General features: G+C 42.7%; 1 protein-coding gene across 1 annotated transcript in view; it reads right to left on the bottom strand.

Moving 5' to 3' along the window:
• COL4A5 (collagen type IV alpha 5 chain) overlaps positions 1-22,503 on the bottom strand; it is a 135,773-nt gene that overhangs the window by 38,837 nt on the left and 74,433 nt on the right. The window contains exons 19-32 of the mRNA XM_081846897.1: positions 21,527-21,659; positions 20,264-20,437; positions 19,845-19,928; positions 18,623-18,715; positions 16,470-16,540; positions 16,171-16,362; positions 14,097-14,265; positions 12,505-12,597; positions 12,309-12,413; positions 11,342-11,439; positions 10,113-10,263; positions 9,535-9,648; positions 1,616-1,783; positions 431-520 (exon numbers count right to left, since the gene is read on the bottom strand). Coding sequence (XP_081703023.1) covers positions 431-520; positions 1,616-1,783; positions 9,535-9,648; positions 10,113-10,263; positions 11,342-11,439; positions 12,309-12,413; positions 12,505-12,597; positions 14,097-14,265; positions 16,171-16,362; positions 16,470-16,540; positions 18,623-18,715; positions 19,845-19,928; positions 20,264-20,437; positions 21,527-21,659 — 1,735 coding nt within the window. The remainder of the gene's footprint in view (positions 1-430; positions 521-1,615; positions 1,784-9,534; positions 9,649-10,112; positions 10,264-11,341; positions 11,440-12,308; positions 12,414-12,504; positions 12,598-14,096; positions 14,266-16,170; positions 16,363-16,469; positions 16,541-18,622; positions 18,716-19,844; positions 19,929-20,263; positions 20,438-21,526; positions 21,660-22,503) is intronic.

Raw genomic sequence — 22,503 nt, 5'->3', positions numbered from 1 at the left:
AGAGATTTAGTGGGTCTATTTAGGCCCATGGGCCAGGAGCCCTCCTTCTGGCATAAATGGTCACTGCTACCCTACCCATTTTGTTTTCACTAGAACCATGTGAGCTAGGTATGGGGCAAAACCACCCAATAAGCTTCATGGCTCACTGGGGATTTGAACTCAAGTCTGCCCTGGTCCTAGTCTAATACTCTTATTACACACAAAAATTCAGGCCATGAGGTGCTAAAACTATTTTTAGGTTGCCAACACTATAACCAAATAATGTACAGAGGGAGACAGAAATCAAATGCCCTCCTCTTATATATGTGTGTTAAACAGGAAGTAAACTTGAACTTCCAGAATCTTTAAATGACCAGTTCCACATTCCAATGCTGCTTTACCTCTATGGCTATAAAAATGTAAAACAACAGTAAGGTAAAGGAGCTCTTACCTTTCATGCCAGGAAAGCCATTCCTGCCTGGGGTTCCAGGGGAACCTTGGGGACCAGGTGCACCCATCACTCCCATATCGCCTTTGTTACCTGGATGCATGGAATTACCAGTTTTATTCTGAGCAAAAACACCCTCCCCGCAAAAAATTCACTGCTTTCTTTCCTATAGGATTAAACTGGTGAATCAAATCAGTCTATTGTACTAAAGCCATTGCACTAAATGGCACTATTGCACTAAAGCCTATTGCACTAAAGCCATCTATTGCAATCCAAAAGCCATTCTCTCCTGCAAGCATCCACAATGTCTTCGTCTACAGAATAACTCTAGAAGACGAACGCTCCTAGGACTTGGCTCCTAAATGTGCAATTTTTACAAGTTCAAAAAAGCATACAGAATCCATATACTGGAGTTTAGCTGGAGCAGTTTGAACTACAAGTTTGTGTATGCGAAAAAACAGATTTGTTGGAAGAAAAAAGCAACTCTCTCCACTTATAGATGCCACATGCATGCATTGAAACAGGCACCACTGCAGAAGACGAATGCCCTTTTCAGAGAGTGAAGGGAGAGTGCTTTGCTAAGTAGTTACCTGCCACACCCATGGAAGCACTCAATGGGGTGAGGTCGGGGCTAAGCAGCTGAACTGGTGGCACAATCGCCAACACTAATTTAATGCTCTCACCACTGCACCCCCAAGCTTATAATTGTCCTTTCCCTATCCCTGCCCAAGTAAGGAGCAGTGCCAGAGGAGAGCTTCATCCCACCACAAGCCCCACCACTGGAAGTATGTACAGGCAAAACAATAATTTGTAACAATCAATCAATCAATCAATCAATCAATCAATCAATATCTGTTGCACAATTAATTGACTGATCATGACAGTTGTCTTATTTCCCAACTGTTCATCTATGAACTAGATCAGCTGCACATGACTTCTGTTATCATGAGGCCCTGAAACTGAATTTATCTCTGGTTTAGACTATCAGAACAGCAAAAGCTTGAAATGTTCTCAGTTCTTCACCAGTGAACTAGGTTTCGATAGCTTGGTTTTACACAAGCATTTACTTGCTTCCTGCTCATCAAGCCATCTCTTTAAAGCAGACTAATTCTTATTTTCTACAAGTAAAGCTCCACATGGATTCAAACAGTGTCTACACTATGCAGTTGATAGTATAAAAGGATTTACCTGGAATTCCTGGAAGTCCATCTCTTCCAACTGGCCCAGGTGAACCTGGAGGTCCTGGGAGACCGGGTGATCCAGGAAATCCTTGAATGCCCCTATCTCCTGGAGGACCGGGAATGTCAAATCCTGGTGAACCAGGATCTCCCTTTTCACCTGGTATGCCCTGCAATCCTAGGCAAATATGATTAGAAAACAATCCTTTAGCAAGAAACAATTTCCAAAAGGTACTGCATATCAACTTGTATGGGCAATAGAAGCAGGGGAATTGTTGCAAACTGCGTCATATACATATCTTTATATCACAATATGATTATATTGCAATATAGAGTTGACTTGTTGCCTTCATTCAACATAACCTACAGCAGAGCAGGTCTGTGATAAAAACAAGGGCTAGGACACTAGGTATCATTTTTATGTGTTTTATTTAACAAAATTTGCAAACTGATTACGTGTAAATAAAACCACAAAGCAGTTTACAAAGAGTATAAAATATAAATTAAAATTGTCCAAGTTACAAAAGGTTTTTTTTAAGAAAAAAAGGAATAAAAATATAAATATACCATATTTTTTCGTGTATAGCATGCCCCCGCGTATAAGAGGCCCCCTATTTTGGGAGACTCCAAATCAAGAAAATGTGGGGAGATTGCCCAGAGTTGTTGAGCTTTTTTGGGGGGGGGCAATCCAACAACAGCCCTTGCCACAGCCAACAATCACCCGCCCAATCACCACTGATAATCTCCTGCTTGCCGCTGCAACCAATCGGCCGTCCCGCCTCTTCACTATCCATGTATAAGACGAACCTCCCATTTTTAACATACTTATAAAATAAAAAAAGCCTCATCTTATACATGGAAAAATACGGTAAATAAAATCAAAAGTTAACAAACACACAATCAGGAATTTAGAAATCAGGTATTCAAGACACTAGGTCTAATCAAACTGTTGAACTCTCGCTCTAAGTGAACAGAGATTATTCTAATTTTATTATTTATTTATCTGAAAAAATTTCACCCCACACTTCACCAAGAGACTCTCATTTTATGACTGATGGATCAAGAGGCAGTTTGTTTTTTACTTACTGTGTTATTTTTAGGTGCCAGGTTAAGCCATTTTTGTTAAGCCATAATGCATTTTCAAGGTTTGCATTGTAAGTGTTGGATGGATGCTGAATTTTAAATATTGTAAAGAATGTTTTATATGATATCCAACTATTTGTTCATTGACTTTAATTGTGTGTGTATATACGTTATTGCTGTTTTGTTTTAATTCGTATTGAAAACCACCGTGAGATAAGTATGGCAAAGGTTAGTATATAAGTCCATCTTAAATAAAATAAAAATACTAACAACAACAAATAATAATAATGCCTCAAGAAGGAAACTGCTATGCACACTGAAAATCTTTCAAGTAATTGAAAGAAAGATGACCAACTTTAATTTAAAACATATTATGTTTGTCTCTGTGCTCCATTATTTTTCTCATCATTATTATTTACCAATAGCATCAAGAACTGCTATTTTAAACAAAAAAGGTAAGAAAAATAATATTTAAGGGAAGAAGGAAAAAAGCTTGAAGGAAACCACAGTACCTGATGAACCTGAGAAGTTGCAAACCCAGCATAGTAAGAACTCATCAGGAGGTTGCGGCACAGGAAGCAGTAAGGGGGTTGCGAGAATGCCATTAGGGTTAGGATACAAAAGGAAGCACATCGGTGTTAGACCAAGAAAACCAAACAAACCCTATACAAAAGGTTGCAATCCACAACTCGCCAACTGGACAGAACAACCATTGAGTAAATGGGTTGTGGACTGAAAAGCATGTTACCTAACCCAAGCACAATGCCAGGCTATGCAATGTCAACACCAAAGAGACTAGACTTTGAACAGACTTGATTGAAACGTTTTCCAATGGGTGGTAACTACCACATGTGGAGAAAGTCAACATATTTTTAATATAGAAAAATTCCAGTGAAAAGGCAAGCTTTTGATGCATTTATATAATGGAATTAAATCCTAGCATCTATACATTTTGGCTTTTCTTCTTTCCAAAGTGATACCACAGCTATTGCAATGTGCTAATTTGCTGGAATGATTTTGTTCTTCAACAGAGGGGTGGGGTGGGAATTGAATAAATGGTGACACACACAAAGGAAAACGTGAACCAAGGAGACTGGCTCAAGTTTCATTGCAACCAAGATTGTTTTAACGTTATTCCAACCCAACGTTAAGGCTATATGGAGAGAAATGAACTCAAAAGAACGAACATGACATCACAACAAACAAAGATAGTTAAATGCTGATTTGTTAGTACAAGCTCTAGTCATGCACAGCATTCCAACAGGCTAACAAGAACAGCTGTAGTTATAGTGGTATGGGAGAATGAAAAATGAACCATAAATATGTTTTGAGAAAGGCAGGTAGAATGGGCATGCGAAGGAAAATAAATGCTTGTAGAGCAAAAATTCATCATCAAGGGTGGAAGAAGCTGTAGCCCTGCAGATGTTGGTCTACAACTCCCATCATTCTTGGCCATACTGGCTAGGGCTTATAGGAACTGTAGTCCAACACTAAATCTGAAGAGCTCTAGGCTCTCTCTCCATGAATTATATAATGGGCAAAACTCAGCGCCTGGCAAACAGGTGGTATGGGAGCCCAAGCAATGTGTGAATACATGTTCATTCAAAGCAGTGTTACATGCAGAGATTCACTTGAGAAGTTGTGTGGAGGGGGCATTAAAATGGGACAAGGAATTTGGACAGCTCTTGACGGATCCATTCCCTGAGAAAAAACACTGGAGTGCTTCTTAACGATGTAATCACTCAAGGCCATGATTCAGTAATTCTAAATACTATAGTCAATGTAACTAGTCAAATTCTTTTTGATTTGATTTCTTGAAGAGGTAAGTGAGGTCCCCAGAGAGTTGTGGGTCACATCTGCACCTCACATTCCTCCAAGGAATCCAGGGACTGTAAAGGTTGCTGAGAGCTGTTAGGAGAGAGATATTTCTTTCCCCCAAAGGCTATAATTCCCAGAATGATTTAGCAACCAGTCCCTCTTGTCAGGGAACTCTGGAAATTTTCTTACTGTCATGTGCTGTCTATTCGCTTCTTGCCAGTTTCCACTGGCCTTCCTCAATGGCTGATTTCTGGCAGAATCTTTCCCAAATGTTCTGCTTCACTTCAGGGATTTAGCCAATGCTTAGAACAGGTGTGGAGAACCTTTTCTGCCCAATGAGACAGATCTTTATCTCCTCTCATCCTGCAGGCTAACTTTGGCAGGAGGACTGGACCACCTACCTGCCAATCACCTGATTGCAAAATGACACCAGGTGATTGACAGGTGATTGACAGGTGAATGGTCCTGCCTGTCTATCAAACTTGGCCCATGAGGCTGGGGTGGAAATGGGTGTCGGGTGGAAATGGTAACCAAGCAAGGACTGAACGTGGAGTTCAACCCTACTTTCTGCAGAGATTGGCTCCACAAAGAGGCAACCCAACTGCATCACTACCGACCCCACACCTGATGTTACATACAAGGTGTGGGGAAGGTTTTGGATTCCTCACCCTTAGGCCTAAAAATATCGTTTTCCCAGTATGTCATCTCTGGTCCTAATGCAGGCCAGATTTACCTGTGTCCCAGATTCAGAGGGTTCTTATCCTTGGCCTATGAGGCCAAATGCCCTGCCAAGACTGCCAGCAGCTCAGCTACCTGATGATCTCTCAAAAGTCTACTGTGCAGCGACTATGGGTCTCTCCTTAAGACATCCTCCACTGTAACTGAACCCTTTGCAGGTGCTACCTAGGCCTTTTTAGTCTTATCTCTCCTCTGCCATGAATGCTAGACATTTATGGGAGTTTTCCCCCTCCTTTTAAATGAAAGCCATTAAGAATGTGATGCTGGATGGTTGCTAGAATGGCTGTTTCGCAATAAGCTTGTGATCATGCAGAACACTTAGACCCCAAGGCATGGATTTTCTTGAAATACATATTCCAGCTCATGTTTTTGCAAAATATTGGTGTAAACAATCTCTAAAATCAACATGAGGTGGATGAGCAGTCATGCAACACAGCAAAGAAGGTGTGTGCCACAAGGACCAAAATGTACTTAAAGCAGTTTGTAGCTAAAAGTGTGGCTCCTATTTTATTTTAATTAAGAACAACAAACATTTCAATTGTGGTTTATTGCAGTGCAGATTCAGGGCCTGTTCAGTTGCAAGGCCCATGCAGGCTGCCTCAGGAGGTGTGCTGGGCTCCTGGCTGGGCCTTCACAGAGATGTCATTAGCATGGCATCTGGGTAGTGTATACAAAGCTGCAATTATTCCTGTGATAGTAGCAACCTGAAAAAGAGGTGCTACCATCATAGGCATTGTTGGGACCACATATACAAGGAAAAGAGGAGACCTCCAGGTATACAGGAGTATCCTTGATTAGGTCCCATGTACTTTGAATTAGGATCTTCAGGGGCACTGTAATAAGCACAGCCAATCCCACGCTGCGATCTTTGGCTGAAGGGTGATACATAAATTTAATAAATAATAATAATCCCTGTCTCTAGTAGCCCACAACCACACCTTACATTTAAAGCTGTATTGTTCCACTTTAACACTGCTTCTCCCAAGGAATGATCCTGGGAACTGGAGTTTGCTAACGGCCCTCAGAGTTGCTATGAGACCCCTATTCCCCTCACGGAGCTACAAGTGGTTCAATCACCAATCCCTCTTCCCTGAGAACTTTGGGAACTGTAGCTCTATGATGGGAATAGCTTGGTGAGGGGTCTCCAAACAAAACTCAGCATCCTTAACAAACTTGTCTCCAAAGTTGTTGTTTGTTTGGGGTGGGGAATCCATGACTATTTAAAGTGGAAGGATATTGCTTTAAATGTATGGTGTGGATGTGGCCTCTGCAGCAAAGTACCGTATTTTTCGCCCTATAGGACGCACCATCCCATAAGGCGCACCTAGTTTTTTGGGGGGGAAATAAAGGGGGGGAAATTATTTTCCCCCCCAGGCACGGGGCTGGGGCGGGGGAAGCCCGAGCTTCCCCCGACCCCAGCCCCCAAACAGGCAGCTCTCTGCAAGCCGTGGGAGCCCAGTGCCGGGCTCCCGCTGCTTGCGGAGAGGTCCGCGAAGCCTGGACGCGCTGAGCTCAGCACGCGCAGGCTTCAGCATGCAGGCAACTCTCCGCAAGCAGCGGGAGCCCAGCGACGGGCTCCCGCTGCTTGCGGAGAGCTGCGCGAAGCCTGGAGAGCGAGAGGGGTCGGTGCGCACGGACCCCTCTCGCTCTCCAGGCTTCAGCGAAAGCCTGCATTCGCCCCACAGGACGCACACATATTTCCCCTTCATTTTTGGAGGGGAAAAAGTGCGTCCTATAGGGCGAAAAATATGGTAATTACAAAAGATGAAAGGCTGAGTTTGGTTGCTGCTGTTGTTACGCACGCACCTGAACAAGATCCTAATTCCAAACATACTGGGTGTAACTAACAAAGTAAAAGTGGAGCCTGAAGCAAAAATGTTATAGTGTTTCTTCCCTCCCAAAGGAAGTTCCAGTCAACCATTCTCCCCAAGCAGGGCATGACCTCCCCCTACTACTTTCTGCTTATTTCCCTTCTGGTTCAATAGACATTCTGCATTCAATCACCACTGAACAGGCTCAGCCCTCAGGCTGCTTTGGGTAGAGGGATGTTTCCTCTTATTAAGTTCTTATTTCTAAAGATCAGTTGTATTCCTGAAAACCTTCAAGTTCCCCAAAAGCATGCTGATAGCTCCCTCTTGTTTCTCAGCGGTCCTGTTTCAGAAACATAACTGGCTGGCACTCGCCACCTGGGCTTGCTGTTAAGAGGAAGCTATACTCCTGTGTACAGTATCTGGCTCTTTTCTTTTCCTTGTACTGTATTGGCAGCTCTCCTCTCTGCCCCCCCCTTTCTATTTTGTGACCTGTGTGGAGGCAAAGGGCACCTCTACAGAAGGCCATCTTTGTCCACAAACCCAGCGGTGTGGCCCTGCAACACCCCCTGAGATAATCCTGACAGGAAAAACAGAAATCCGACTCAGGGAAATCATAGGGAGAGAAACAATGCTTTCACCTTACAATGGATTACACGTTTGTGAAACAAACCCAAATATAAGCATATCTTATATACATGTCATAGACATTAAAAATATTTCTAAATGTGAGGTAACTATACATACAGAAGAGGGGAAGGATAATCTATAGACACCATAAAAGGTGAAGCAAATTATGTCCATGGTAGGCAGAAATTTGATGTAGGCCAATAATTTCACCTGTTTCAAGGTACAGTTAGAGACTGATAGTGGAATAACAGCATCAGAACCATACATTTATGACAACATCAGCTCCATACATTTATACCACTTTAACAACCATGGCTTTCCCCAAAGAACCATGGGAAACATAGTTTGTTATGGGTACTGAGAGTTGTTAGGAGACCCCTATTCCCCTCACAGAGCAAGAGCCCCCAGGGTAGTTTAATAATTAATCCCCCATCCCATGGGAATTGTAGCTCTAACAAGTCTCCTAACTACAGTTCTTGAGGGAAGTCATGACCCGTAAAGTGGTATAACAATACTTAAAATGTATAGTGTGGATATAGCCATAGATCAGAGCTTCCAAACTCTGTGTTGTGACACATTTTTTGTTGGCTGCTGTGCATACGTGCATCACACAAAAGCTCCCTGAGCTCCTCCCGGGACTGGAAACAGGTTAGTTTAACCTCCAGTTTGCTAGTAAAACTGAATTACTGTGTCACAAAATGATGATTGTCTAAAAAGTGTGTCACCATCATGAAAGCTCTGCCATAGATTCATAGAGTTGGTGAGAACTTTGTAATCTTATATTGTTCAACCTCCTGCTCAGTGCAGGGAAATAAGCACAAGAGCATCAACAACAACTTAGCTGCCCAGTCTCTGCTTGAAGATATGTACTCAGAAGTTAGTCCCACTGAGTTCAATGGGGCTTACTCCCAGATCACTGAGTCTGCAGTCTGATTTTGTGCCACAGTAACAATGGTTTGTATATCGCATGCTAGTCCTAGTCAGAGTAGATTCAAATGAAATTAATGGCCATGACTAGCTTATGTGTACTCTGAGTAGAAGTTACGTTGACTGCAACCCAATGTCCTTGTGATGACACTCCATATACCTGGACTTAAATTTCCTTCAGTACACCAGTCAATTGCCCTCTAAGTAGAAGGGGTAATGCTTGTAAGTCTTTTAAGAACCGCATTTCACTCACTTCACTGTGGTTCAGCCTATGTTTAGACTGTGCGACTTCAGACTGTAGTTGTGATGGTTACAGGATGGAGTGTTCCTTTTGTCTGCATAGAAATCTAGTAGGTTAGGGAGAAGGCTAAGCTAGAATGGTTTTCCCCATTACCTGCTAGCTTTCTGTGGACAGGAGTTTTATTATAATAATTTATATGTTAAGGGCACACCATCATTTGAATCCCGCATTGAGAATTCACCTAAGATCAGGATCCAGAACCTTCTTCATTCATTCATAAAATACAAAAAGCTTTGTTGAACAAATTTCACAAATGGAAGTCAGGAAGCAGGTGACTGTGATCTAAGGTAACAGTTCTTTCCAGATCTGCACTGGTACAATGAAGAGTTTAAGCCTCTTGAGTCCAGCTAGGAACTACTAATGTTCTGTGGGATAATTTTGCTTCATGTAAGTATGGACCAGCTATTCTAAAGCAGCCCAAATGGCAATAAGCATATTGATTATTTTAGGGCTCACTTCAGCCTGTTCAGTGCAACAAAAAGTTTAGGAAAACTCTAGGCTATATATGGAAGGGAATAATGGAAGAAAGTCAAATGGATGGTCAGTCTGAATTTCCTCTTTTTCTACTCTAATGTGTTGGATTTGGGATGATGCCATTTACAGGCCAGTTGTTGTGAGACCTACCTGGTGGACCCACAGGTCCTGGAGGCCCTGGAGCCCCAGGTGGGCCTTGGCCGCCAATCCCTGGAATCCCTGGAGGTCCTGGTAACCCAGGTTGGCCACGTGGCCCCGGGTCACCTGGAAAGAAAAATCCAACAAATCAAATCTTTAAAAGGTTGCAAACATTTCAAGATGTAATTTCAACCAGTCTCAATGAAGCAGAACACTGATAGTTAATTACAGTTTCTCAATTTCAGATATGCCAAGTCATAGGTAGCACAACCCACGGTTTCCAAAACCACTGTTTCATAGGTAGCACAACCCGCGGTTTCCAAAACCACTGTTTCCAATACAGGTAACTAAGGGAACTGTAAACCAAGGTTTGTCAGGTCACCTATCACATCAAACCATGATTAAGCTTACTTAACCACAGATGGCATTGAGCTGATCTATCTTAACAAAGACCGGACAGAAGTGCTTATGAGCACAACACTCCATAAGCACAGGAACACAGGAAGCTGCCTGATACAGTCTAATCACTGGCCCATCTAGTTCAGTATTGTCTGCACTGACTGGTAGCATAAAGTTAGCAGTATCTGTACCTTTAGGCCCTGGAGTTCCATCAAAACCTATCCGTCCTGGAAGGCCAGGGTTTCCTGGAAAGCCGAAATCACCTTTGGGACCTTGTGCTCCTTTGAAACCCGGTGGCCCAGGTGGCCCAGCTGGCCCTGGAACACCAAAACCACGGTCCCCCTTGCAACATAAGAAAGAGAGTCAAACAATAACTCAGAACATTCTTGCTTTGTTCCTGTGGCTTTTATATTTATTGTGAACCCTTCTTGACTACAGTAACTACTGAAATGGGGTATAAGTATACATTTGACTTGATAATTCAGCTATCACACCAAGCAACAATTAATGTAGCTTAACTACATTCTCGCATTATGTTCGAATTAGCAAACTATGGTTTGCAATTGGCCCGAAAGCCAGAAACTAGAGCCCATGCTTCAAAGTGAGTTTTCCAAACCATCACTTTTTATCATTGTGGCTTTTATGATGTCTAAATTAATAAATTATATTAATGGTTATTGCTGAACAACAGAAATATGAGTGCTGAGTAGATGGGAAAGGAAAGCAGACAAACAGGTCTAAACCATACTTTGTTGCAATATTTTTGTAAGTTCAAACTATGGTTTAACATTCTAAACTGTGGTTAATAGTACAAACTAAGGGTATGCACTGACCACAAGATTTGATTCAGACCCTAATTCAATACTTTGGAAAGAGCATTATTTGATCTGAAACACTTCAGAGGCTGTCCAATTTTATTCAGGGTCCAAATCTGAATTTTGATCCAGTAGAATGAGGTTTTGTGCTTCCCCTTTCACTATTATGGGGAAGAAGAAGAAAAAGTACACGGCTATAACTTTTTCTTTTGCAGAAGTGTATTATATTTGCCAGCACAGTAGTTTGTCTTGAGTGGGTAATGCATAGTAAATTACAGAGAAAGAGGCATAGGAATTTTGTGTTGGACACCTTTAGCATTTGTGAGGTTCCCACTTGGTACCCAAGTGCCTGTTAGTTAATTCTAAACTCCCATTAACTGGAGGCAGTACTGAAGACTCCAACCACTAAACCCCTATCATACCTTGGGCAGGAGCAAACAAACAATCTTTTAGTACTTAACCATATAAGCATTATGAATGTAACTTATAGGACCAGGAGGTTTGACCACGCTTGCACTGTCAGAAGAGTCCAACCCCACTGTTTTTATTGCATGCAATAGTTCTTCATAACATCCCAAGCAAATGGAGAGAACCCATTTACAGACCTTCTGTCCTGCTAATCCAGGAAGTCCAGGAGGTCCATCCTGACCTGCTCTTCCAGGGTTTCCTGGTACACCAGGAAGGCCTGGCAACCCAGGATATCCTAAAAGAACAAAGAAGAGGGTTTGGAGCTCACTACCACGAAGCATCAGTAATCTTCAAAAGGCATTCTGCAAGCTTCTGTTTTTGCCGTTTGTTAACACAATTTGTTTCAAATCAAACTGACTGCTAAAGTTTTGACATTGCAGATGGATTAATAAGGCAAGATGCCTCTGAGTACCAGTCACTGGGGAAGAGCAGCTGGAGAGCACTATTGCCCTTATTTACAGTTTACAGGCTTCCCATTGGGGCAGCAGATTGGCCACTCTGATAAACACAATGCTGGACCAAGATGGGCCTTTGGTCTGATCCAGCGGGGCTCTTGTGTTCTTAGGATCTTCTTGCTCAGTCCTTTCATATGATGGGATTCTCTCCCATATCCTGATTCTGCTGTTATCTCCAAACAGAACCAATCAGATATGATTAACCAGCAATTTATATCTAAAACATGGATTTAGACAAGTTGTTGTGGGGCAGATAATGATAAATCCCAACTTTTTCTAAACCTTCTCTCATTTCCTTTCTGAGAGGCCAGAATTTCCACAAAAATACAAACACACCAATTAAAAATAAAACACGTGACTACTGTAGCAGACAGATTTGTTTTTTTTAAACCCTACAGGGGAGTATCAGGTTTTTCTGACGTCTATGATCCAAAAGCAATTTCTTCTGGAGAGTTCAGGGTGGCCTATGTAGCAGGACCTCTTTCATCATCACAAGAAGGTAGGTTACTGCTGGGAGATAGTGAGTGGTCCAGGGTCATCCAGGGAGCTTTGTGGCTGGGCAAGGTTTTAAACCCATCTCTCCACAGACTAACTATAGGCATCTTGCCACCACAGCACCCTGGCATCATAGAATATGACAGAGACAAACCTTTGGCTCCTGGTGGGCCTGGAAGTCCAATGCCAGGTAATCCTGGATCCCCTTTTGAGCCTGGGATGCCTGGCAATCCAGGTGCCCCTGGCTGTCCAGGATCACCTGCAAACAGGAACAATTGAATTAGGAAAAAAACCCACTACAAAAATGTAAATAATAGTATTTCACTTGGAAAAACAACAAATTTATTTACCTGGAAGGCCAACTTCACCATCTCTGCCTGGGGGGCCTGGGTTACCTGGAGATCCTGTTTCTGTGATAGTTTGTCCAGGTTCCCCTTTGGGCCCTAGCAGTAGATGTATAATAGCAAACAATTATAAATCTAAACCAACAACACCTGATAGATATCTATTGCAAGAGCATTCCACAGGACAGGGCTATTAACAATGAAGGCTCAGTTTCATATTGTCAAATCAACCTCACTGACTCATGGGACAACCAGCGATGCTCCTACAGATCATCTCGGTGATTGAGCTGGAATATAAGAGTTCAGGCAGTTGGTCCTTCAAGTATACAGGACTTAGGTTGCTTAAGGCTTACTAAAGTTACTTCCCAAACTGATGTCTCCAGGCACCAGCCTGGGGTAATGTTGGAGTGGGAAGGAGCCACATTTTCCCACTGTGCACTTCCTTCCTTCGTTAGCAGACTCACACGGATGCTGACAGTGCATGAATTAGGTTCATTTTACCCCAGTCGATGGTCTGAATCTCATCTACAGGTTACACATCATATCATCACCACAAATTCTCCCAGGTCTTTTAATTTACAACAGACATACATTTCTGGTATTTAACTTATTGTACCAAATTATTTCCCCATTACAGGTTTTATGCTGATTCTAAGTTGATTTTATATTACTGTGTTTCTGCTGGCTTTTAGATAGCTTATGTGCTGATTTATATTTTTTGCAATTGCTTTTATAGCTTGTTTTTCCTTTGAACTATATCCCATATTTTCTGAATGTTGTAAACTGCACAGAGGACCAAATTAATAGCAGTGTATAAATGTAAATAATACTAATAAGAATTATCATTATTACTAGTAGTAGTATTGGGCAATACATACATGTTCATTATCACCATCATCAATACCTTTCAGAAAGCTGTTTGTTTATTATGCATTTTGACAAATTATTATAGTCTTTCTCACATGCGGTCAGAAGTGGCCCAGGAAACCCCAGCAACTCATTCTGCATCCTGGATGTTGTGTTTACATTAGGTCAGACTATTTGCTATTGTCTACTCTGGCAACTGACTCTCCATGGTCTCAGGCAAAAAAGAGTTTGTCCCATTATCTGCCACTGTATCCTTTTAACTAAGGTGCCAAGGATGGATCAAGGAGCAGGTTTTTGTCAATGTTTACAGTTGGGACACCATTTTTAAACAAGATGGCAGTCTGAATCTTTTGAAACTGCACTGATTCTAACCACTGATTTCAAAACTGCACTGATTCTTTTGGTTTCTTAGAATTCCCAAGCAAGGCTTTGTACAAGTGTTTATATAATTGTTTTAGAAGACAGCTTTGATCTTTCTCTTACCTGATGACATTATCTTTACATCATCTTTAGATAACTCAGCTACAAAAGTTAAAAGAAGTCCCCAAGGTTTAAACTAGCTAAATGATGAGTTACAAAAAGTTTTGCGGCAACAACAGATCATCTCATGAAATTGATCATTTTAGAGTTCTTTTTTTTTTTTTTTAGTGTTAGCAAGGATGATCCTTGTTGGACCCAATGATGCAAACATTCCTTTTTGTGGTTTGGTCAAATAAGACAAAGAAACTTACCTGGACCTCCAGGGGCTCCTGAGCGCCCTGAAACACCCTGAACGCCCTTCTGGCCTGGGGGACCTTGTGGGCCAAATCCAGGAGATCCTGGAGGCCCTCGATCACCAGGAATACCAGGAATTCCTGGATCACCAGGAAGTCCCCTGTCCCCTTTGAAACTGATGCCACCCTAAAAGGACAAGGGGAAAGTTGGTAAAATGAGTTTGTAGCTCACTCCAACCCCCCCCCCAACACTTGGATTGAACAAAGCTCTTTTGAAATCTATGGGAAATCTATGGGAAATCTATGGGAAGCTACCCAAGGCAAGTGAAGAAGAGGAGTTTGGATTTGATATCCCGCTTTATCACTACCCTAAGGAGTCTCAAAGCGGCTAACTATCTCCCTTCCCTTCCTCCCCCACAACAAACACTCTGTGAGGTGAGTGAGGCTGAGAGACTTCAGAGAAGTGTGACTAGCCCAAGGCCACCCAGCAGCTGCATGTGGAGGAGCAGGGAATCAAACCTGGTTCACCAGATTATGAGTGCGTAATGGAAATAGCCATTCTCTTCTTTGTCCCCACAATTTGGGGTGGGTGGGGCAGATTGCAATGTACAAAGCAATTGTAATCGTCAGTGACTTTCCTTAGGATTCAGATAAGAAGGACTAACTAATATGGATGCAGGCTCAGAGGAAATTAAATAAAATTAACACTTTTGTATTATCCATTAATGACACAGTTTAACATGTATTTTATTAAATTTCTGTCCTGCCCTTCCTCCCAAAGAAGCTCAGGACTGTAAACAACAAAATAAGAAAAAATGCAGTTCATATAAAGGAAATAACAAATATTTAGGCCCAATGGGAATAATAATATCATTAATTATTTATTTAACACAATTTATATACCACTTGATTGCAAAAAAACTCAACACATCTAAGCTTTTTATAACATAATAAGAGATTACAGTATTATTTGATTTAAGCCTTTCCGTAAGTGCTAGTACTAGAATTACTTTTCCTCTTTCAATTATCAGCCACAAGGGGTGTGTGTGTGTGTGTGTGTGTGTGTGTGTGTAATCTGCTGTGGCAGATTATTTCTTTAGTTACTTCACCAAATTTGCACAAATCAGAGTTAAAAGCAAGTTGACGTGGGACCTTCTGCATGCAAAGCAGTGGCCCCCCACCACTGAGCAATGGCAGCTGTGGGTTGGCAGTAGGCTAAGATGCAAAAATGCCATTCAACTTGAAGATAATGGAGTCACACTGCAAGCACTGCCTTGAGGAATATGGCCCACCTGTGCATTTGAGAGGACGTTATGCCAGTTTATCATGGTATGTAAAAGCTGCACCTATTAATGTTACTTCTTACCGGTGGAGGTTGGGCCAATGGTGCACTGCCCCACCAACCACAGTCTGCACACAACCAGCCTCCACCTTCCTGACTTCCTACTTACAACCATGTCAGGAGGTGGCATCACCTGTCACCTTTTCCCTTCACACCATACATTTAACGCAGTATGATGATGCTTCAAACAGTAGTGGCTTTCCCCAAAGATTTCTGGGAGCTGTAGTTTGTTAAGGGTGCTGAGTCGTGTTAGAGGAGACCCCTATTTTCCTCACAATTCCCAGAGTTCCCTTTGAAAAGGTATTTATTGTCAAACCACTCTGATAATTATAGCTCGGGTATGGGGAATTGGGATCTCCAAACAACTCTCAGCACTCTTAACAGCTCCTGGAATTTCTTAGGGGAAGCCACTGCTATTTAAAGTGGTGTCATAGTGCTTTAAACATATGGTGTAGAATGCAACCTCTACCCTCAGTGCTATCCTTGCAGAATTCATCTACAGGCGGATGGGAACAAAACTAAAATTACCTGGCTCTGCCAGTCATGGGGTTTGGCTCCACCTACTGTTGGCCTCCATGGCTTCCAACTTTCCAGTCCCACTGGGCCCCAGCCACCACTGAGGCTGCCAATATTGGGAGCCATCAGAAGACTGGCTAAGTACTCAATGACCATTGCATTTTGTTAGCATTTAAAACACTCTCAAATTGCACTTGGTCGAAATGGAAGTGCAATGGTTTCACATTCACTTACTGGCTCCCCCTTGGGCCCAGGAAGACCCGGCAGTCCATCTTGTCCACGAGATCCATCTAACCCAGGCAGACCTGGAGGGCCTGGGAAGCCAGTGTTCCCCTTCTCGCCTTTCAATCCAGGGAAAGCAAGAACATCACCTGGATCGCCTTTTGCACCGGGACGTCCAGGAGAACCAGGAGGGCCGGGAAGACCCTAGATAAAAAATTTTTACTATTGCAGTAATTAGGATTGCACATATTTTCCCCTACTTTCTCCCTCTAACCCCATGCTCCCAACAAACAGCAATTAATGGTGCTTACTTGTGGTCCAACACTACCAATAAGGCCAGGGACTCCTTTATCACCTTTCGGCCCAGGAAAACCAATAGAACCTGATCATGAAAGGAGGGAGGGAAAAATCAGTGAGAGCAGCTAGAAAACGGCCTACGCATGACATGGGCAATGCAAATTGTTAAGTGTTCTTTGTGGATAGTATGTTAGAAGACTCCCAGAAAACCTCACAGGGGAATGATGCAATGCTCATTGTAGTCACTACAAAGGCTATTTGACTGTTTCCTAGATTTAGTCCAGGGGATGATTTATGGCTAATGGCAGTTAAGGATGGACAGATCCCAAACCCTTCCACTGCATGTGGTTCTTGGTCTGCTTTGCCCCATGATCTACCTTCCAATTAAACTGGGGGGGGGTGTTAAAAACTTATTTCAGAATTTGTAGTTTGACAGATTTCAGTTGCCGTCTTTCCTTTTTAATAGGCTACCTATGCACATAAACACAGTGTGAAAAGGAAGATTGCATAACCCAGTTGCACATGTCCTAGGGGAGTGCAGAACACTCTGACTGGAAAGCTCTGGTAAAATCATCACCTCTCTTTAGAAACTAGACCTGTCAGTCCCAAAACAGGTCTCACACTCCCTTCTCTCCACCCTGGAGTTCTTCTTATATCTGTCTGAAGCAGTCCCACTTTGGTTCTTTGTTGGGATGCATCCGGATATTTTGCATGACTCTAGGGTGTGCATTGATTAAATGACAGCACAAAAAGGGAGACCTGGTGCAATTGCATTGTCACCTCAAGATTCCTTTTTGAACTGTGATCAAATTAATGCACATCTGTGCAAAAAAGAAGAGACAGAGAGACAGAGCTAAGATGCAAACCAAAAACTGGCGTACTTTGCATGCACAGTCGTCTGACCAATATAAAAAATGGAGGAAAGGCAATCTGAAAACACATGCCACTCTGGAAACAAGGTCAGATGATTTGGAATATCCAAATCCAGGATGAAATTCAGATGGAAAAAATCTCATAGATATCCTTAGTGGTGGTCTGATTCCACAGTGGTGTACTACCATGGCATGTGGGAAGCATTGGTCCTGCTTCTGCTAGCAATCAAACTTACCACAAGAAAAGGAAATAAGCTGTGGGACATTCAAATACCAAAAGGTATCTGTGAGCAGATGTACTAGAATATTAACCAGCTTGCCTGCTTTGTCCATAAATATGCCCACAAAGTGTGTTCTCCTTCATGGAGAGCACAGGTTGTGGTGGGGTTAACCAGACACCTCCTGTTGCTGGGCAAGTTGGTTTTGGTTGGCCCAAAGTGTGATTGGGGAAGAGTTTGATGTTGCCAATTTTGAGTGACAGCCTGAGTTGAATATATTTCCTGCGCGCAGCGTTGAGCTTCCTCTTTTCACTGCGTGCATCGGATCACCGGCCCACCCTCCCTAATTTTAGGGTGTTTGTTGCATTTTGACCTTGCTATGCCTGTCATGGGGTTGTCTGCTTTTGGGGCAGGGGCCTGGTAGGAATTTTGCCCATTTGGCTGATTGGCTGATGCCATTTGGTTTTTGCCTACTGCGTAGCAACTTGTAAGGTTGCGGTTAGGCATTGGTTTTAGAAAAAAATGGTTGGTGGAGGGGTATGGATTGGGTGTGCCTGCCCCTCCAATGCTGTTGCTGCAAGGGTATTCCATTAAAGGAATCCAGGGGCTCACCTGTAAAGGGGGATAGAGCCACGCAAGAGCCCCTGGGAGCATTTGGGGAGAGGTGAGGGTCTGGTACCCAGCTCCATCTACTCCCCATAAAATGTTTGCCCTTACTGACTTCGCAGGCTTGCGGATGTCAGTTCTGTCCCTGGGCGGGGACAGATAGTCGTAACCAATGCCTAAGCAACCACTCACATTGTTTGTATTTTAATAAAGTTGTGGCCAAAATTATGCCAAAAACCTTAAACAAAAATTATGGTGTGAAGTGTGAATTTATTTAGGGGTGGCTTGGGGACCTCAACACGCAAACACTTATCCCTTAGCTACACATAGAGTGTGTCATGGTTCTCCCAATACACATACACAGTTGTTGTTTAGAAAGCTGTTCATCACTGTAAAGCAAACAAATCAAAACATAGTCCTAAATCTGAATAATCAAAAGGTGGATAAAGGCTGGAAGCAGCCACTGTATACCTGGGCTTCCAGGTAAACCTGGTACTCCCTTCTCCCCTGGAGGGCCTGAAGTGCCAAATCCAATGCAGTTAAAACAGGTGTCTCCTTTATCACCTGGAAACAAAGACATAAATAAAGAGGTGAGTATCATTTCCCATGGGTATGAGTACATTTAAGTATTCAAATGCAGACTTCTTGTACATATTCGGCATGCACGCCTAAGTATTAGAGAAGAACTGGAGTAGCAGTCTGTGCACTCACGGAAAAGCAATAGCTGTCTGGCACTCAGGCACAATAAATTAACTATGCACTGTTTCCTTAAGTACAGCTTAGTCTCAAACTCCACCTTCCCTGCTTCAACACTTCCCTTGAAATAAGACAAACCCTGCTCCAAGTGTGAGTAAAGTACCCTGCAGGACAGATCAACACAACTCTGCTTAATAGCTCTGGTTTCTTACAAATACGTACCTGCAGAAAGCCTGAATTAGCAGTCAAAGTTCAACAGAAAACACTAGATACTTATGTAGACATTGATATATCTTGCAAGATCTCACTACAAAACAGCAATCAAAACTTTACAGCCAATGGATACAGTCTGTGATATTAAATGTCTCCCCTAGATCCACCACATTCAGTCATCACATCCACATACAAAACAAGCTTTAAAACTGCTGATGCTTGTCCCAATTCACATCTTTTGGTGGTGGAATAAGCTCTAAAAACAGTGGACAGGATACAAAGATGAAAAGGGGGAGGGGCAAATCAAGTTCCTGGCCTTTATCACATTTATGACTATTCCATTCTGTTTCTGCATTAATCTTAGATTTTTTAAAAAATCGGCATATTTTTTAAATATTAAATAGGATTTTCTGTTAACCATTTCTGAATGTATTTTGATAGCCTTTAAAAGCCAAAAACTACATTGGAGTATTTAGTTATCCAGTGGATAACTAAATTCCTATCAGTGCATCCTGAAGCATGTCTAGATGAAACTACTTTAGTGACCTCCAAAAGGCTTTAGATATGCTTTTGTCAAACAGTCCCACCCACCCAAAGAAATCACATGGATAACTCCTTGGAAACTACATGGAATTTCAGGAGAAGTCTGTAATATGATGGTGGGTGGAGAGAAGTTAAACTGGGACTGGACCAGTGGAATTTCCTTACATGAACCTAAACCACTCTTTGGACCACAGCCTATGAAAGACAAGTAAAAAAAATCAATGGCATTGTGGGAACCCACCTTTCTGGCCTCTCTCCCCCATAAATCCTTGTTCTCCTGGGAGTCCTGGGAGGCCAGGGGGTCCTCGCTCACAGAGTCTGTCAACTGAAAGGAAAAGCAAATGCAGTTCAAGAACTAAGAAAACTTATGGGTAGATGAGCCAAAGCTCAGTAAGTTTGCTCCATCTTCCATCCACCCATGTAAGACTGACAAGCTACTTAGGAAGCTGGTTCTTCTAGCTCAGTATTGTCTACACGGATTGGGAGCAGCTCTCCTGGGTTTCAGACACGAGCGTTTCCCAGTCCTACCTGGAGTTGGTAGGGATTGAATTCATGAGCCATCTAAAAGCTTTGAGACTGCGTGTATAGAAGACCCAGCTAGCCATTCCTCAAATGAAGAGCATTTTAGCCACTGATTTATAGACAAAAAACATTACTTACTGGGTGGAATGGTAGTTCCAGGGGGGCCAGGGGGGCCAGGTGGGCCAGGTAAGCCTCGTTGTCCATCATTGCCAGGTGGCCCTGGTATTGGGATTCCAGGAAGGCCTTGATCCCCCTTCTGTCCTCTCTCACCGGGAAAACCAGGAATACCAGGAGAGCCAACACTTGGAATTCCTGCAATGAGAAAAGATCTCAGCATCTTTGTAATTCAAAATTAGGACGCTTTTAGAGAGAAGCAAAGGGAAACCAACCAGGCAATGAAGCAAAGCATCTTTTTTTGCAAGTTGCTCTATCAAGAGGCAACTATTTAAAATGGGCACTCCCAACAAGGGCTGGCAAGTAAGAGTTTCAGACACATGGAAAGCATTTGGGTTGTACAGGTGTGAAATCTCACAGCTAAACACAAGGAAATCAAGCTGTATAAGAGAGAGAAGAAAACACACCTGTGGGTGATGTTTCCTTTTAAAAGATCAACTTGGGAGTGAGAGAGCTTCTACAAATACCTCTGTGTAAAGCCTTTTGGTTATTATAATATACTTAAAATCAACTCTGGGTTTTCTTTCCACCCCCTGGTTTTGCCCAACAGACAAGGAAAAGAGCCAAACTGCATGTGATATATAACATCAATAATAAATAATCATAACCATCAGAGAGGCCAAGGTAAAGTAGGTGTGTGTCTTTGCATCTAATGCAGCATAATTATAATCAAGGGGTCTCTGCATTATGGGGACACTTCATCATAGAAAAGCAGTTAGGAAGTTACAACATAAGCGGAAGTAAAGTAAGGCATATTGGGCATGCCTGGGGAACATAATGCTTTATATGTCAGGTGTGAATGCGGTCAAAGTAAGCACAGGAGAAAAGCAAGAAGGACATGTCAGAACCTTGTGTTATTTATTCCTTATTTCGTATTCTCTACTCTGTCAGTTCTGTTATAGCTGTAGCTTAAATACAACTCTAAAATCACTTGTGCTAGTCTGATTTATCACTACGGGCTTGGATGGTGAGAAGATTCCAGTAGATCCCAGGTTTTTACCTTTAAGCAGGGCAGTGAGATCCTTGTTGGAGAGTGCTGATGTCACATTATAAAATATCTCAAAACAAACAAACAAACAGAATTCCTACTAGGGATGATGGGCAACTGATTTGGCCGAATCCAGAACAAAATCAGGGTGCAAATCCAAATCAGCCCTGAACTGGCTTTGGGGAGAAGTTGCTTCGTGTGTGTTTGGTCGTAATGCTCCAGACACTCAAGGGTCTTACCTGGTGAACCTGGTAGGCCAGGTGGCCCCTGTTGGCCTGGATATCCACGTTCTCCTTTGTCTCCAGGAATTCCTGGCAACCCTTTACTACCTTTTGGTCCCACCGTTGTTCCACTATCTGGCCTTAGAATTGCCTGGAATATTCCATTAAAAGAAAGTTACACACACAGAAAAGGACAGAGATTCTATCAAGCTAAATTAGTACTTAGTCATGTTTCACAGAGGCTGGGAGCAAACCAGTGGAGATCATGGTGTACTGTGAAAACTAGAATCATTTTTTAGCATACAGTGGTGCCTCGCAAGACAAAATTAATCCGTTCCGTGAGGCTCTTTGTATAGCGGTTTTTTCGTCTTGCGAAGCAAGCCCATTGACAGCTTAGTGGATTAGCACTATTAGCAGTTTAGCGGCTTTTAGCAGATCAGCTGATAAGCGGCTTATCAGCGGATCAGCTGATAAGCGGCTTAGCGGCTTAGGAAAAGGGGGGGAGGGAAAAAAACCCGCAGGAACTTGCAAGACATTTTCTTCTTGCAAAGCAAGCCCATAGGGAAATTCATTTTGCGAAGCGCCTCCAAAACGGAAACCCTTTCGTCTAGCGGGTTTTCCGTCTTGCGAGGCGTTCGTCTTGCGGGGCACCACTGTACTGGGATAGATATTTACAAAGGGATGGTTCCTGCAAAGACATAATAGGTCATCTTCAAAATATCTATAAGTATTATTCATTTTAAGACCATGCTCATTTTCAAAAAAAGCTGTGTATTGGTATATATTTGTAAGGGTTTTTTGGTGGGGTGGTGGTGTCGGTAGCTGATGTAATATACAGTAATACCTGAGGTTGAATGTGCTCCAGGTTGAGCGCGTTCGGGTTGCGCTCCGCGGCAACCCAGAAGTAACGGAGTGCGTTACTTCCGGGTTTCGCCGCTCGCGCATGCGCAGATGCTCAAAATGACATCACACACATGCGCGGAAGTGGCAAAACG

This window comes from Podarcis erhardii (assembly GCF_964252035.2).
Source record: "Podarcis erhardii genome assembly, chromosome: Z".
NCBI classification, from domain to species: Eukaryota; Metazoa; Chordata; class Lepidosauria; order Squamata; family Lacertidae; genus Podarcis; species Podarcis erhardii.
This window is presented reverse-complemented; position numbering and strand designations above follow the sequence as displayed.